Source organism: Rhopalosiphum padi, chromosome 2 (genome assembly GCF_020882245.1).
Source record: "Rhopalosiphum padi isolate XX-2018 chromosome 2, ASM2088224v1, whole genome shotgun sequence".
Classification (NCBI taxonomy): domain Eukaryota; kingdom Metazoa; phylum Arthropoda; class Insecta; order Hemiptera; family Aphididae; genus Rhopalosiphum; species Rhopalosiphum padi.
In genome coordinates this window covers 33,788,028-33,805,140 of record NC_083598.1, presented here as the reverse complement: position 1 = coordinate 33,805,140, position 17,113 = coordinate 33,788,028, and the positions used below count along the sequence as shown (strand labels likewise).

The 17,113-nt window shown below is 27.7% G+C and overlaps 1 protein-coding gene across 1 annotated transcript in view; it reads right to left on the bottom strand.

The window, feature by feature from the left end:
* Positions 1-17,113, bottom strand: part of LOC132921736 (inactive tyrosine-protein kinase 7-like) — a 211,806-nt gene that overhangs the window by 80,791 nt on the left and 113,902 nt on the right. Inside the window, exon 2 of the mRNA XM_060984917.1 lies at positions 8,282-8,490. Coding sequence (XP_060840900.1) covers positions 8,282-8,490 — 209 coding nt within the window. The remainder of the gene's footprint in view (positions 1-8,281; positions 8,491-17,113) is intronic.

The window sequence follows — 17,113 nt, the reverse complement described above, 5'->3', positions numbered from 1 at the left end:
ATGTGAGAAATTCGAATCGTTAAAAAAAAATAAAAAACAAAAAACACATCAAAGTTATCACGATCATCGGTGTCTTATAAATAACCAACAACGACGATAAAAATTCGAATAATATTGTTAAAAAAAAAAAAGTTTTTCAATTTTATATTTGTTTTCAAATTGCCAAAACCCATTGGCACTTATCCAACTGTTCAGCCACAATTCTTGGTCGGATAAATGAACAAAAACTATTTGCAGAGTAGCTCACATGCATATTAATTAATGCAAACATTATTGTATTAGTAATTTTTTCAACTTCCAAAGTACTAAATGATTTCCTATAAGTTATTAAAATTTTTTAATCAAACTATTTAAGTATTCAAATTTAATAAATGTTTTAATTCAGTTGGTTTATGGTTTTTATCTTTCTAGTTCTTTTACTAGTTCTTTTAGTATTTTACAAAATAGAACTTATGATTTATGAATCAACACAATTATTATTTTAATTATATACAATTCTGTACAAAACTGAGGCTTATAGCTTATTTAGGTAGCTTTATTGAGTAAAATTATTTAATTCAATGAACTCTTAGATTTAATTTGATTATTGAGTTTATTAAGATATACATTTCAGACTTGAATAAATTCGTTAAGAGTTTGGTCACTGGACTTTAAAATAATAAATTTGTAATTTGTATTCCGTTTTACTGATAAAAACTGGTATATTTTAAAATGTTTATAAATAAACCGATGGGTCTTAATTTTTTATGATTTGTTTTGTAATTTATTTTGGAAATTGATATATTTAAATTATGTAGAAAAACGTACTTAAAATAATGTAACGTGTTATTGTATAGTTTTGCATATTCCTAGAACTTACAAATCCACTTAATATTATTTCCTGAGTGTATCCTTAAAAGTTTTAACTCCGTATTTATATTATTTTTGAAACTTAAATGAGTTTTCTTATTATTTTCTTTTAGTTTACGCGTTATTAAACTTTTACTTTTCGTTTGAGAATATATTCTGCTTTGAGTATAAACTTAGAAAATACAATATTATATAATATACATACACTACACATATTTTGAGTGAAATATGTGTAATAGAGTAAAGCCGGTTTGTTTATTTTATTTAGGCTTTATAGATTTTCATTTAAATTTACAAAAAAAAAAAGGTTTATTTAAAAACCTAAAGTTTAGTTTTTTAAAATATTATTTATTTGCAAAAAGTTTGAAAATACTCTTTCAGGTTTTTATAATCAGTTCAGAATACATGATCCACGCGTTCATTCTTTCCTTACAGTTCGTTACCTCACTAATCCAAGCGGTTGTTATAAGCGGTAAACAATTATTATATAAACTATAAAGTGATTAATTACTATTAATTAATTATTTTTGTAATTTATTGTAATATCATGCTTCAAAGTATTTTGTTATCATAGTTAACAAAATGGTGCAGGTAATATTAATTAAATGATAGTTGATTTTCAGGTAATTTTTAATATAGTTAACTATATTATAGAACTTACCAAATTCATTGACAACATATTATATAAACTAAGAACTATGATAGATTGCAAAGTATGCTTTCTCTTTAAATACATTTTTTAATTCTACTGTGAGGATGATTCTAAAATATTTTTTATTTAAATTTAATCATTATACTCGAAATTGTACACAATCTGTTTATAACATTTTTGCATATTTAAACTAATAACAAATATATTTATTAGATATATAATATAAATATACATAATATATATTTATATAATTCAGTCGAAATAATAACCTATTTATTTGCGATTAGTTAAATAAATTTAAAAGAGTTTAATTTTGTTCAACAAACATGTATTTAAATGATATAATGTTTAATAACATACATTTAAGTTAAATATTTAGCTGTTATGTATCTCGACTGTCTCGAGTGTATTTTTGAGGACTAATTACGATTTACTAACACTGCAGTATGTCTGTCAGCCGCCCGTATCATCTACGATTATAATATTATGTTAAATACTGCTTCCGTATAGTGTTTATGGATGTTTGTGAGTGTCCATAATAATAACATTATTATATATTTATATATATATATATATTTATGCGGGGACACAGTACGTAAAACCTTTGGGAATTTAACATGTTTCGGAACTTGATTTCGGAAATTATTTACGTATAAATAGGTTGTACGATGTGGGTTATCGATGATGAAAATCCCTTTGACCCAACCGAGTTTGCAATCTACCTTAAAACTTCATACCATCCTTTGGTCGACCAATATCGAAATCGTTTCACAGAGCGATCCACAAAGTGAATTAAAATCTTAACGAGTACCTATCTGTTTTGAACCAAACATTATAATAAATACATATACGACGTCGCTGGGACAATATAATATAATATATTTATGGTACCCACAAGACGATCGAAACGTTTTCCTAACAACCTCGTCGATACCAATATAGTTATTCGAAAAAATGTATGAAACATATGTATAGTCTGGAGTAACTGTTACATAATATGTAAGAATTGTAATTAACTTAATATAAATTAAAATAATTTGTTAAGTAATTAGTTTTATTTTGTAGTTAAACATTTATGAACAATTCTGTTCATACTGAAATTATAAAGTATGAAACATATAAAAAGCAATATTATAATTATTGTATATATATTTTAATTTTACATTTCGAAGATTAATAAAATTCAAACATTCCAAAATATTGCCCTCAGGAAATTAACAAATGCCCTTTCCTTACGTTTACAATTATACACATTATATTCAGATCTAAAATTAATAATAATAATTGAGGAAGCAAAATCCATTTATAAAGGATTTCACAACCGACTAGGTTCACATAAAAATTCGCTCGTAAAAAATTTGGCTTCTGATACCAGGTAATCCCTTAGGATGCTTGAAGCGTTAGTGGTTCCGAGATATGCTTCAAGATAATTAAAAAATTGGATTATAATAAATTAAAGTGTCATCAATGAGTGGCTTATTTCTTCAACATATTTTTTTTCTCGTGTCATCTTACATATTATCATCTCATAGATACAGATTGTACATTACATTTAATAAAAAATAAAAAAAAAATAGACGACACTACTTATTTAAGCAATAAATAACAATGTTAATTATTTTGTTATAATTAAAAAACATTATTTGTGGAAACTTAAAACTTTTATGCGTATTATACTATAATATTATTATGGATATTTTACTTGGCGCAATACTATTTTTGATTTATTTTAAGATAATATCTATTTATATTATGAATATTTTTTTCTGCTGTTTACGGTATTTACAGTAAGATGTTATTACATCTTGAGTTATATAAGTTGACACAATATAGTATACATGTATAATATCAATCGTCACATTACTATAATAATTAAATGCATTACTCAAGAAAAAATTATATCAATGTACCGTAATACTAAAAGTGAAATAAATGGCTTTACTAGCTATAAAAAAATAAAAAATATATCATGAAATATACTTATAAGCTGACAGATCGTGTCCGTTCAGAATCGTTTTACGTATAGAATGATATTTTACTGAATTTAAATTTAACACACCCATAATAGTGACCCACTCGGTATTTCATGTTTAGCAAAGCGGTGCCCACTATTAATTGTTCTACTAAAAAACTGTTTTTCCTACATTCGTAATGTAGCCATTTGTGGTATTATTATTTGTTATAAATGTTGTTTTTTACATGTCAATATAACAAGTTTGTAATAGGCTGAATCGCATTTTATAATTAAGTAATAATTATTTATACTGCCTGATATAAGATTGCAGAATTTACTCAAATCAACAATTATAATATATATTTTGCACATGAGCCGACTAAGTTGTTCATCACTCGAACTTGTATAAAGACAGTAGATATAATATTGTTTTAAACGTTAATCATTGTTAACGTCAGTAATTCATATCGTCTATACAACCAATCGTAGCATTTCTTGTGTATCTTAAGTTTGCAGCGTGGTTTAATTAAAATTTATATCGCAGTTTATTATTACTATCGATGTGATGTTTTAATACTTACATTGTCGTTATAATAATATTATGTTATTATATAGTACTAATACGAATTATAGTATTTATAATCAGACCTAAGCGGTAGTCGCATTTTAGTTACTCGTGTCAAAGTTTAAAATAATATTTTACAATGTCGTCAAGTTCAGCCATCGATAATATTGTACTTAATTAATTTATATACACATATTATGTAATATCTTGAGTTAGCGGATCTCACAAAAATCGTTTAAGAAGTTGGGTTATATTATATTTTGGTAATTATTTTGTTCACGCATATTGTATTATTATTATAGATAAATGAGACGATTGAAATATTAAACTATTAATTAGACAAATATTTAAGTTTCATTCTGTCTTTTTGTTATAATATTTAGGATTTTTATTTTGTTACTTTCAGGAGGAAGTATAGGAATGGGACCAAATTTTAATATTATACGATTTTTATTTCGCTCAAACTAACTTAGATCAATTTAATATATTTACTATCTATATTAATATTAAGTTAGCAATGGTTCAGTAAAATATTGTTGTACATTATTTTATAATATTTTAACACCATTTGGTAGGTATTATGTGCTCTACAGAGAATTAGATAAGTTTTTGATCCCAAAAAGGTAATTAAGATAGGATACAGTTGCGCATACTAGAAGGTTCTAGAGTTGCAACTGGCTACCTCCGCATTTTTCGACTGGAAAGTTTAATGGTACTTCCGTGCGAAAAAGATATTCAAATTGACATAGACACTGTAATTAATACATTTTCCAATAATAGCAGTATACAGAAAAAACATTTCCATTTTTAATTATACATTAGTATGTAACAGTGCCCTAATGAACATAAATTTAATTATTAAGCTAAACAATAATCATAATTATAAATAAAATATTAATTTTTGTTAATACTTAAATTTTATTTATAGTAAAACATTTATATTTTATATATTTAAACATTATGTTAAATTGGGTACCTATATTTTATTTAAATGTACCTACATTAAATATTTAAATATAAAGTTTAAATAAAAAATTGAATATAATTTGTAGTTTCAAATTTAATATGTTATAAATATTATTATAGTCGTAATTATTGATAAGGCTTAGTTAGAAGATGACAGTTAAGGGGGTGGGGTGTAAGGGTGAAGCTTCCACGGGTCTGTTTTTGAAAGTGATTTGGTGGGTAGGTGGCATATTTTCCATTGAACATGCTATCTCTATTTATATTTGAGTGTCCGTCATTGATGATGATGTGGATATCGTTTTGATGCCAGAATAATGCACTACTGACGATTAAAGAACATTAAATTGTGATTATTTAATAAACAATTATATTTTTGAGGATAGTACATTTATTTCTAGTTTATGGGCATGTAATTCAGCGAGTATTCTGTTTACGACGAATGCGTGCGAGTCGTTTCATTCGTTTTTCAATGACCATTTTTATTTATTGTGGACTAATTTTGTTAAATGTACCATTGTTATGAACTGAAAAAAAACTTTTTCGAGAATAATATTTGACTGAACCATTGCCAACTTAATTTTAAATTGATCTAAACTAGTCTGGGCGAAATAGGTACCTGGGTGAAACGGGTTACGCCCGTAGGAATTAAAGTACTAATTATATAATTAGAGACAGTGGGCAGTAATTTATGATTTTATGATTTTATAAAATTTACGAAACGAATAAAAGTATTTAAAGATTTATTTATAGTACACAAATTAAATAATACATTATGAATTGATATTTTTAATTGTTTAAAATAACAAATAAAAAGTTATGAACTTTAAAACTCTGGGTATTAATAATTATTATAACAAAAAGTCATACTATAATTTTAATATTAAAACTTTAAAAAATTACAGTTTGAATAAATATATTCTTAAAATGTGTTTTAATCAATCTATTTTTTGTTTTTAGAAGTAAAAACTATAGTATTAATAATATCAGAATTTGCATTTTCTTATATTTCCTTTACCAGTAAAAAAAAAAAAAAAACTACAAAAGTAAAATTACTTTTAAACCATTCGTTCGACAGTTGTAAATAATGAAAAGAAAAACAAACAAGTTCGCCTGTATTTTACATTTTACTACTCTCTGATTAAAAAAAAAAAAACTTTTTTGGTACCGGTATCTACTACATACATTTTTGAGGTGTGAAAATATGGTTTACGTTTTTATGAATGAATCTTACTTCGACAAAAAAAAAAAATCAATCAACATACAAAATTGATTGAAAACATTTGATCGAACTTCACGGGACAAGTTTTATACATTTACATATAATTTTATGTAAATTATTTAAAGTTTTGGATTTTACAAGGTATTGTATTTATTTATATTGCAAATATATTCAAGACGGATTGTGGAAAACGGCTAACTACGTATATTGTTCAATTTCTTAAATAAATAAAATAATTAAATTAGGTCGGCTCTAATTCGTTCAATATGAAATAGACCCAAATTTGTATAGTCAATTATGTATATAAATGCTTTTATTTAGTTATTATTAAGAGCCTGTGATATTTGATAACGTTTGTACGGGTGAATTTGTTTACGTTTCCCTCGCAGAGGAAACACGACATATAGCTCAGAATATAATATCAGCGATATACAAATTGTTACTGTTTCGCGGTTGACGGTTGTAGTTGCTGTTTGATTGGGAAAATGATAATAAAAATAAAAAAGGTAATATGTTTACAGAATGAAAAACAATTTAAGTTTATCTGCAATTAAAAATGTCTAACGATTCGACTGCGACATTCAGCCGCCACGAAATGGTATTGTCTTTATGTTGAATCCAAACCACACAAAGAATTGTAAAAAAAAAATTTACGTTAACGAGTATTTATGTAGGCAATATAGCCGCAGATACGTAGTGGCGAGCGGGGACCCTGCCCCGGGCTTCACGCATTTATATTTTGTATTTTGTACGACACTTTGGGCCTCGTGTTATAAAAAATTATATTCTGAGACATCACCTTAGACTTCCTTTAGAGGGGCGGTAGGTTCAAAGGGAGCGTGATGAAATAAAAAAACAGCAGTGTCCAGTGATGATTGACGTATTGTCGCACGTCAAATCAGAATAGTTATAGGAAAGTTTAAATTGTAGTCAAACAAAACATTTACTGACTAAACATTAGATTAAGATTTTTTATTTTAATTTAGAATATTGGTCCATATTTGTATGAAAATGTTTTGATTGGTTGTAATGGGGAGGGGGGGGTTGCGTAAGTCGTCAGTTATCTCAGTGAAGGACTGCTGAACCGAAAAAGGTACAAAAAACAAATTGCCTCAGGCCTCGCTCAATCTTAAGTCCGCGGTCGGCTTCGAATATAGGTATCTATAATAATTCTATATCAATAATATGAACAGGGGTTTGAGATTTTAAATTTGAACAGATTCGTTGGAAGCCTTCCCGCTCACTCTAAAAACAACGCGCATTCTTGACATTGTTGTTAATTAATATTATTGATATAATATAATATGATTAATGGGTCAATCATGTGGTTTTAATATAATGCTACGTGAGTTAGTAATTGAGAATACATTAAATATAATATATCGGTTATGGAAATAAAGTATTCGTTTTTATTATGCGATTATAATAATTTATTTATTTAAAATTAAAAACATATATGAAATAAATAAATTCATTGTTTTAAATAATTATTAACAAGTACTAAGTATTATCAATGGTACCTAATTTAAAAAAAAATACATAAATATATATACACACATTTTTTTATACAGACCCACTGGTTATTTATTATTTTAATAGGATTTTAACCATATATATATATATATATATATATATAAATAATAATTTATTTTCAAAGCAATTATTATTCGTGTTTAATCCTTTTAAATACATTATTTCAGTTTACGAAATTGCCAACAGAAATAATTTTGTTATAATTACGTTTTTCTTGTTTATTCGATTTTATATAGTGTTTATACATTATACCTATATGGTCAAGTTCAGTAATGCTAATAATTAGTCTGATGACTCTGATGTGTGTTACTATACTTACATATTACGTATATTTTTTGTAGTAGTTTTATAAATTATTGTAATGCAGTACCTCTAATAGGTATCACATTTAAGCCTATAATCACAATTGTTTTCAATGACTAGCGATCGCGGACACAATAATAATAATAATAATAATAATAATAATAAAAAAATAGAAACACTGCAGTGAACAATTTCTCCCGAGTACATTTTTGTTCCGTCATTCATCGTTGTATCACTTACCGATTTGTCGTTCAAGTTTTCGGTTCTGCAGTGGAGAAATGCGCTCTGGCCAATCGTAGTGGTGATGTTGCGGGGCACGTAGTAATCGAAAAACGGGTACAGCTGGTCGGTACCGTTTCCGGGGGTGGAGGACGTGCGGTCGGTCTGACGCAGGGCCGACGGCGGCGTCGAAGACGCTGGCGGTCTCTGCGTGTACGTCGCCAGTTTGCCTGTAAAAAGACACACTCGGTTAGAGAATAACATATATATATATATATATATATATGTACACACGTAGCAGTGGAAGAAATTGTGGAGGAGGCGACGGTAGAGGTGGCGGTGTAGGTATTACAGGTATACATAGAGGTGGCGTAGAGCAGATGCGTTATTAATCATTCATTATAATATGATATGATATGATATGATATATATATATACGTATATGTGTGCTCGGTCGGTTCCATTTGTTAGAGATGAAGAGCGTGACAGCAGCGGCGTGATCGGCGTAACAGGTACGACGTGCGTAAAAGTCGTCGGAAAGCGTTTCTCAGCGACGGCTGGTAGGACGGGGACGGAGGGGAGGGGAAGTAGCGCGCTGCTAGAGTACGGATTTATTATTGTTATTAAACCCGCTCGGTGACACGAAAAAAAAAAAGGCGACAAAACGCTTCTATGCTACGTATTCACAGGGGGCCGTTCTGCGAGAAATGATAAATGCGCGCTTACGGGAGCCGCGCCCCCTAAGACGTCGGGCCCTCTTTGCCACCCCTAGTCGACGATATCGAGAAAAGGGTGTTTTTGACGTGTGTACACTGCAGCGTACCGACCGAGACGTTTTCGCCGAGTAATTGTCGTTGTCGTCGTCTGCGCACGAGAGTGGCGGTAATAACAACTACACCTATATACACAGGTACGCAATACCGTACACAGCGGGGATGTTCAGTGTCGAGTGGCGGTGAGGAGTGTAGGGGTGAAAACATAATCAAATAAGATGGTCGGGTTCATTATAGTATAAATACTGTGTGTGTGTCGACAACGATTTGTATGTAAAGATGGAGCACATTTAGCGAAACGATACATTTCTAAAACTAATAAAGACTTTCGTCATTTCTACACATACATTATATACAATATTATTCCTAATATTTTCAGATAAAAAAATATGGTATTCTTGTTTCGGAATATATGTATTTCTAACGACCATGATAAGTTGTCGAAACGCGACGGTTTAGCCATTACAATATATTACTAATTACTAAATAGCTAAATTTATATATATGTATATATATTTTTTTAATTCAATAAAAACGAGAGTAAAGTTGGAGCCGAACACGATAGTAACTCAATTATATTCCTTAAATTAAAACAAGACGACACCATCAGTCGTGGATAACTGTGGCACATCAATAATAAGATTATTAATAGTAATTAAAATACAAGTAGCTATTCAGTATAATTTCATTCTGTGAATGTCTGACGAATCTCGATTCAAATAGATATTAAAAGAGGTACGAATATACCATTCACTATAATTTGAGCATTACGAATACTAAATGATACAATTATTATTATCTTAAACATTTATTTTTTATATTTATTACAGGTCTAAAGTCATGTCTTACTGGTACAGAGACGATATTGGTATACTTTTGGCATTACCAAAAAATAATTAAGTGAGAAGCACATAGATTTTAATTCTATCGATTTCATAAAATGATTACCCACATATTTATTTTTTATAAACTCTTTGTACAGATAAAAGCGCCGTCACAGAAGTCGGACTTTTATTATGTTTCGTTACGTTCTCGAATGCGCGTTCCCTGAACTCGCATCACTGCACGGTACGTACGTGAATTAATTGTTAAATATAGCGCACCGCAGCAGGCATTCGAATAATCCTATCACCACCTTGCGAATCTCGCACCCGCCGTTCTAAGAAAGGGTTTCTAGGTGACAATGCGGTGGCAACAGGTCTCGAAATGTATTAATATAATATAATATTTATGTACTATATCCATATTATACCGTTTGCGGATTATATTATAATTTTGTCGTGTTGCGCGTGGAATGAATTAACGTCGTCAAGGACGGGCGAAACGGCGAATTCTGCGGGACCAGAGTATTATAGACAATAATGTACGATATTATAAAGCTATTCCGGTGGGTCGGTCGATCGGAGTCATTCGAACGAGATGGTCGCCGCCATATAACGATAGGTTTTCGGGCGATTGAATACAAATGGTGCCTATATGTGAGCACGATGATTCGAAAAACGGTTCTGAGCTCGATTGTATGCGATTTCTTTGTAATCGCTCATTCGCTTGCTCGCATCACTTCAACATTTTTATTTCAATACGGTTACGCAATTTTTTTTGATTTAAAATATCATGATCTTGATTATGAATAATCACTGAAAAAACAGGGGAAAAAATATGAAATAGAGATGATAATAATTATGATGTATTATACATGTATGACATTTTAGCCAGTTTGAGTCAATAATATTTTAAATCGACCGTAATCAAGTCTGATATATCCGAGATGGTAACTCAAGTAGATAGAGTACCGTTTATCTGGTGTCTATTTGATTTAGTCAAATATTATAATGTATTGAAATATAACGTTTATCGAATCAATCAAGTTCTCTCCGCATATATTAGATTATATTACCATTGTTTACATTTGATATGAATAATCACCACTATTGATTTGTGTTATACTGGCTCAACATGTTTAAATAATATTTGAACTGTTAATATATTATATTAATACATATGATATAATTAATAGTATAGGTAAGTACCATGCACAAAATAACTTTCTATAAAAAAAAATGAATAAATTATTATTTTATAAATTTTCTCGAACTGTATAACTTATTATAAAATATACGTATAAGTGATAGATATAATGTGAAGTATACTTTTTTAGCATAATTATAATCAATAATATTATAAAAAATTGCTTTTTTTTTTTACAAAACATTAAACGTTTCTATTACTTGTTTCGATATTCTCGCCTTATACATATTTATGGGAATTTAAAAGATGAAATGTAATTTATTTTATACAGAAATCATTATTTTTTTTCTTGTCAAATCGTTTGTGAAATCAGATAGTTTATATTCTTTTCATTTACATTTGTTATTTAGTTCAATTATATGAGACATTAATTCGTTAAAATTTTCAAAATAACAGTCTGGTGAAAATTCAATTGAGAATATTGATCTTGCTAGTCTGCTGGTAAATAAATAAAAGAAACAGACAAATAAGAAGCAAGAAAAACCAAAAAAATTGGACCAACTCCAGGCTATATAACTGTTTTGAAGTAAATACCGCGGGAGTCGAACGACACAGTGTTCTTTGGTAGTGCCTATTTCTATAGAACACTACAAGGTTATTATTTTTCATATATATATATATATATATATATATATATATACCAGTCTTCTTTAATAATTGGACTTTATGTAAATACACGCAGCATATATTATAATGGTTTATAATAATAAGTATAACAGCAAAGTAGTATTACATTTACAATTTTCAAGATCATTATATTTTATTGATAATTTTATTATATTTCAAATACAATATTATTGTAAGTAAATATAAAGATTACATTAAACTTGAATCGATAGTATATTATGTACTTATAAATAATATAAAATTGTTTTTTGTTTGAAATACGTTGGGTGATACCGTATAGACTTTATATTTTGTACAGTTTCACGGTTGTAGGTAATAAGTTCATAAATATGGATTGTAAAATAGCGAATGGTGCTAAAAAGATGGGGGCGATTTTCGTCCCTAGCCATAAATTACCCTAGAAATTTGTTCCTAGTGACTTTCCACAGTTTCGCAAACGGCCGATCGGACAAAAACTTATTTTTCAAGCACATAAATATTATACAGACAAAAGCGAGTCTGAGGGGTACAAAATGCTTTCGAAAAGTTTGTCCCCACGGACCTTTGGGTTTATCACGGCATTCGATCGATTATCATGAACCCGATGTTGAGGTTTTCTCTCTGCTTATTTGCAGGCTGGCAAATTATTTGTTCACTTTATAAATTTACAACGTAGAACAATTAATTATAAAAGTTGTCGAGAGAGAGAGTATTCTTTGAGTTAGTTCGATACATAGTGTTGGAATTGAAAAATTTTCTTCATCTACTTGGCCAGCGAATGGAGGGTAGAAAATTGAAAGAGAGACGTGGGTAGGTATATACAAGTAAAATTAAAAGCAAGTTTCTCGTCAGTCGGTCGGGTCAACAAATGGAAAAACTTTTTTGAGACCAAATTAACGGCATAGAATGGAAAAAAAATGATAATATATTATATATTCAAATTGTATCACAGTCACGGGAAAAGTGAGGAAAATAGTTTATAAATCTTTCACCAAGGTGTTTCATTATAAATAACGGTGGATGAAATACACCTATATCGTTCACAAAAACTAATTTACTTATATTATATACTCGGCTGACGGATTAGACGAACAGTGAATACATATTTTCTAGAGTTTTACGATTAACTTTTGTTGAATTCGGGATAGCCTTAATAGAGATATACTTATATTTTCTGAAAGCTATAAGGAAAAGTGGGGAAAAAAACGTAACAAATTTAAATTGTTATTGAAGTAGATCCATTCAAATTTTCTGATTCCAACGAATTTCCATTTTCAATTTACCAACGAATAGCCCTACGTAGCTAAAGGGTACGCGGAAAAAAAATGTTTCCTCAGTTGTGTTGATTGCACTCCCGAGACCTGTGAACTGATCAACGTTTGCACATCCGTTTAGAGAATTGACGAATATATATGCTATGCTAATAATTCTTGACCAAACAACCGTGAGCCAAGTGTAAACATACACTTCAATCATTATTAACCTTTAATAATTTAGTTGATACGTGCACGGTGGTCATGTATCAGTATAAAAAAATCCTTTTCATACTTATTCCAGCAGTGACTCTGTGGCTATTCCGGTTAATTTGATAATCATGTAAAATAGTTAAGTTGGTGAAATTGCTTACGGTTAAAATTGATATAGAATAAAAACTAACGATATATTATATTATAGGTTTATGCTTGTGAAACCCGTAGGTTATTATTTTTTATGTCATATTTCACTTCAATTCTGCATTTTAATTAATATCATAAAAATGTATTTGATTATTATTTTTTTAATACGTAGAACGTTAAATAATATGTATAAATACAGACAAAATAATAAAAACATAAACCGTAGAATATTTATAAAAAAAAAAAACATTAATATACTAATAAATAATTTTATTAAGTATACATAAAATGTCAAAGAAACAGAGAAATCAAACTCTCAAATCTTAGTGTAGCATTGATCAATTTAAACGCCCAAATGTTTAATCAAACATAAAAATGAAAACACACTCATCAACACTATATTTACAAGGTCTATATTTGCAGCAACTTCAAATATATAAACATTGTTTCTTTTGCGTTATCCAATCTTGAATTACACGTTGAAATACTATAAAAAAATATTTTCTTTGTTGATCAAGACTTTTTCAAAACAAATAAAATAGTTATTAATTAAATAGTATTATTAGATTAGAGTATGTACATAAAGTCTTAACTGGCTTCTAAACATAAAGTTTACAAAATGTAATGACGCTTAAAAGAAAAAATCAAACTTTAGATAGTAATGGGATTTAAATTGTATTATTTTTGTGCCATTTATTGATCAATGCGTAAAAATATTACAAGAAAAATGTTAATTTATATTATATTTTATTTTATTGGGTTTTAATTAGTTTGTTTTTATCCGGTTACATAATTGCAGCATTTTCGCATTGTAAATACCTTATAGAACTAGATCTGTAACTCTGTAAGTAACACAGATTTCAACTGTAATTTATGATCATTCCCTAGACAGATGTTGTGGTATCTCGACTTCAAAGTGAGTAGCAATATATTGCAACAAGCCATTTTTATTTATTTATTATTTTTATTAAAGAGGGAACATTTTTACTGATCAATGAAGAATGCGCTTGAATAATAATGTTTTAATTTTTCCAACAACAATGAACATATTAAGGCATTCATGTTTTTTAATTAATATAAGGAATTAGATTATACAATGTTTTGTGAATTTTCGTTTATATAAATATAGTCAACATGTTTTTATTTTATATTTTATATCTATAAGAATATGCTCTGGACGGTTTAAACTGACAATAATCATGTCGACTTTCAATGGGTTTATTTTCCACTTTGTATTATATATATATATATATATAATATATATATATATATTACTAATCATAAATATGATAGTATATATACACATGGGTAATAGTAAAAAACAAATAAAGAAAATTTTAATTTATATTTATATACAAAATATGACCATCGGAATAAATTAAAACTTATTTATTTACGTATAGGTGTAGTTACTAACTAGAGATGAAGTTGATGTAACAAAATAATTACAAAATAGTATTTATAATATTATTTAGTATAATTTAAAAAGTTTTATTAGAGAGATATTTTTCTAATAATTAATGTGTGAAGTAATAGTAAGTTAAATATTTTTAATTGTTCGCCATTTAATGAAATAATATTAATACATCTTTATGATAATATATTAATATTATGCAAATGTTATTAGATCGATATTAAAATGGTAAGATTATTATTAAATTATAGCCGTATTGTTTCTGGGGTAAAGTACACATAACTAAATTGTCTACCTGAGCATTGGCATGTATTTAATTATAACATGTCCAATGACATTATACAGGCGGTAGTGGTGTTGTACTAAGCGCAAAATAATATATTTTAATAGGTTTCCCTACTAACTAAATACAACTCAATAACTCATTGGTTGAAATTGTAATATAAAGGTATTGTGTTTAATTCAGTTTATGATAATGTTATAATAGAACACGTACTGAGCAATAGTAAATATTTTACGGAATAAGTGAAAACATAATATCAATTTATTTTCTATTAAGTAATCATTGTACGTATTACTCTATTATACAATATAAACTTTAAAAAACTTTAAAATTTTCTCAATATTTATTAATAATAATAATAATAATAATAATAACACAACGAAAATTAAATGTTTACATTTTACAGCAGGTGTGTTGTACATTTTATAGACGGTTTTTTACTTCAAGCGTATTTGTCTACCGTAAATGGAGTTATGCTTTTTTTTGCTAAGCATGCAAAAAATCTATAAACCTGAAATGTCATAGTTTTCTAAATAAAAAAAATTAGCAATAACAGTTTTATAGCGGAACGGGAACACTTTTACGCTTGCGTTTTACTAAACAAAATACTTTTCTAACAATTTGTGTATGTATTTATAATAAAAAAAAAGTATTTTAAATTTAATTTAAACTAACTCAAAAATGGTACGAAATCATATTAAATTATAATGAAAACGCTAAAATAGTAATATTATTTTTTTTTTTTTAAAAAAAAAGTTTATTTTAATTGGTTTTATTCAACTATTCGGTATTTAGGTATAGAAAAAATGAAATTTTTGAAAGTATCGGTTCGTTCTCACAAACTTTTTTTTTTTGTAATACATTATTATTATAAATTTCTTCTATACATAAAGCTTATTGTGTTGGGATAAATGAGTTGTCATAAAATTTGTAAAATTAAAACATTTACAATTTTCAAGTAATAAATATACATACATTTTTATAACATAATAAGTAAAAGAAAAAAAATACTTAAAATTAAAGTTTATTTATTGCAATAGAATTTTTTTTTAATAGATAATTAGATATTTTAAAAACGTTGGCATTATATTGAAATAATTCGGACCTAAATAATCCATAAAATGTTTTCTGACATTTTTTTTTTTTGTATAATTAACTTGAACATCATAAACTCTACTTTCTCGGTTTTGGATTTGTAAAAATTTTTTTTTAGAAATATTTAATATGGTGAATTGTTTATACAGTAATATAATAGGCAAATCCTATTTTAAATCTTTATAATTAGAAACTGATGGGCTTATTAAATAATTTTTATTTAGACAAACTCTTGTTAAGTTGTTTGATTATTTTGTGTACACAACTTCCCCATATTATGTTAAACCATATTAAGAAATTAATTTATATAATGTACATTATATACAGGGCATATACATTTTTAGGTAATATTTTGTTTAATAATTTAAACATTTCAAAAACAACAGACCTTAAACGCATAACCATATCACTAATATGTAAATTCCAACGTAAATTTCAGTCAAAGATTAGATTATATGTATAATAAGAATGAATAACAATATCGTCTGTAACTAGCACATAAGAATTTGTTATAGTGAATATAACAAATATACTTATTTTATATTCAACGTCAGTTTTAGTCTTAAAAACTGTCCGAAAATATTCTTAGTACTATGCACACTGCATCGCGTATGCCATGTACTTGTGTTCAAAGTAAATCGTATTATGCGCATGTTTATACAATATACATACATATGACTCATGTAAGAAAAATACCGATTACCAAAGTCCTATTAAACTGTCAACGACAACAACTTTGTTGTGTTGGGCGATACTTTACCGTTAGTAGTTAAATGTTTCCAAGAAATAGTACACATTTTTTATTCAGAGCTGTTTATAATTAAATTTAGATTCCGAATGGAAAATGCAATATACTGTAGGTGAAGGTTTCAGTGTTATATTATCAGTTTTATTTTTTTTTAGTATTCCCGCCAACACTTTTTCACGGAGCAGTCGTGCTCCAAAAGTTTCACATATCCCTACTATACATAGGTTTAAAATTGGATACAGGTTGTAGGTTCAATACTAAAAGGTTCTAAATCAAGGTTTTTTTTTGTT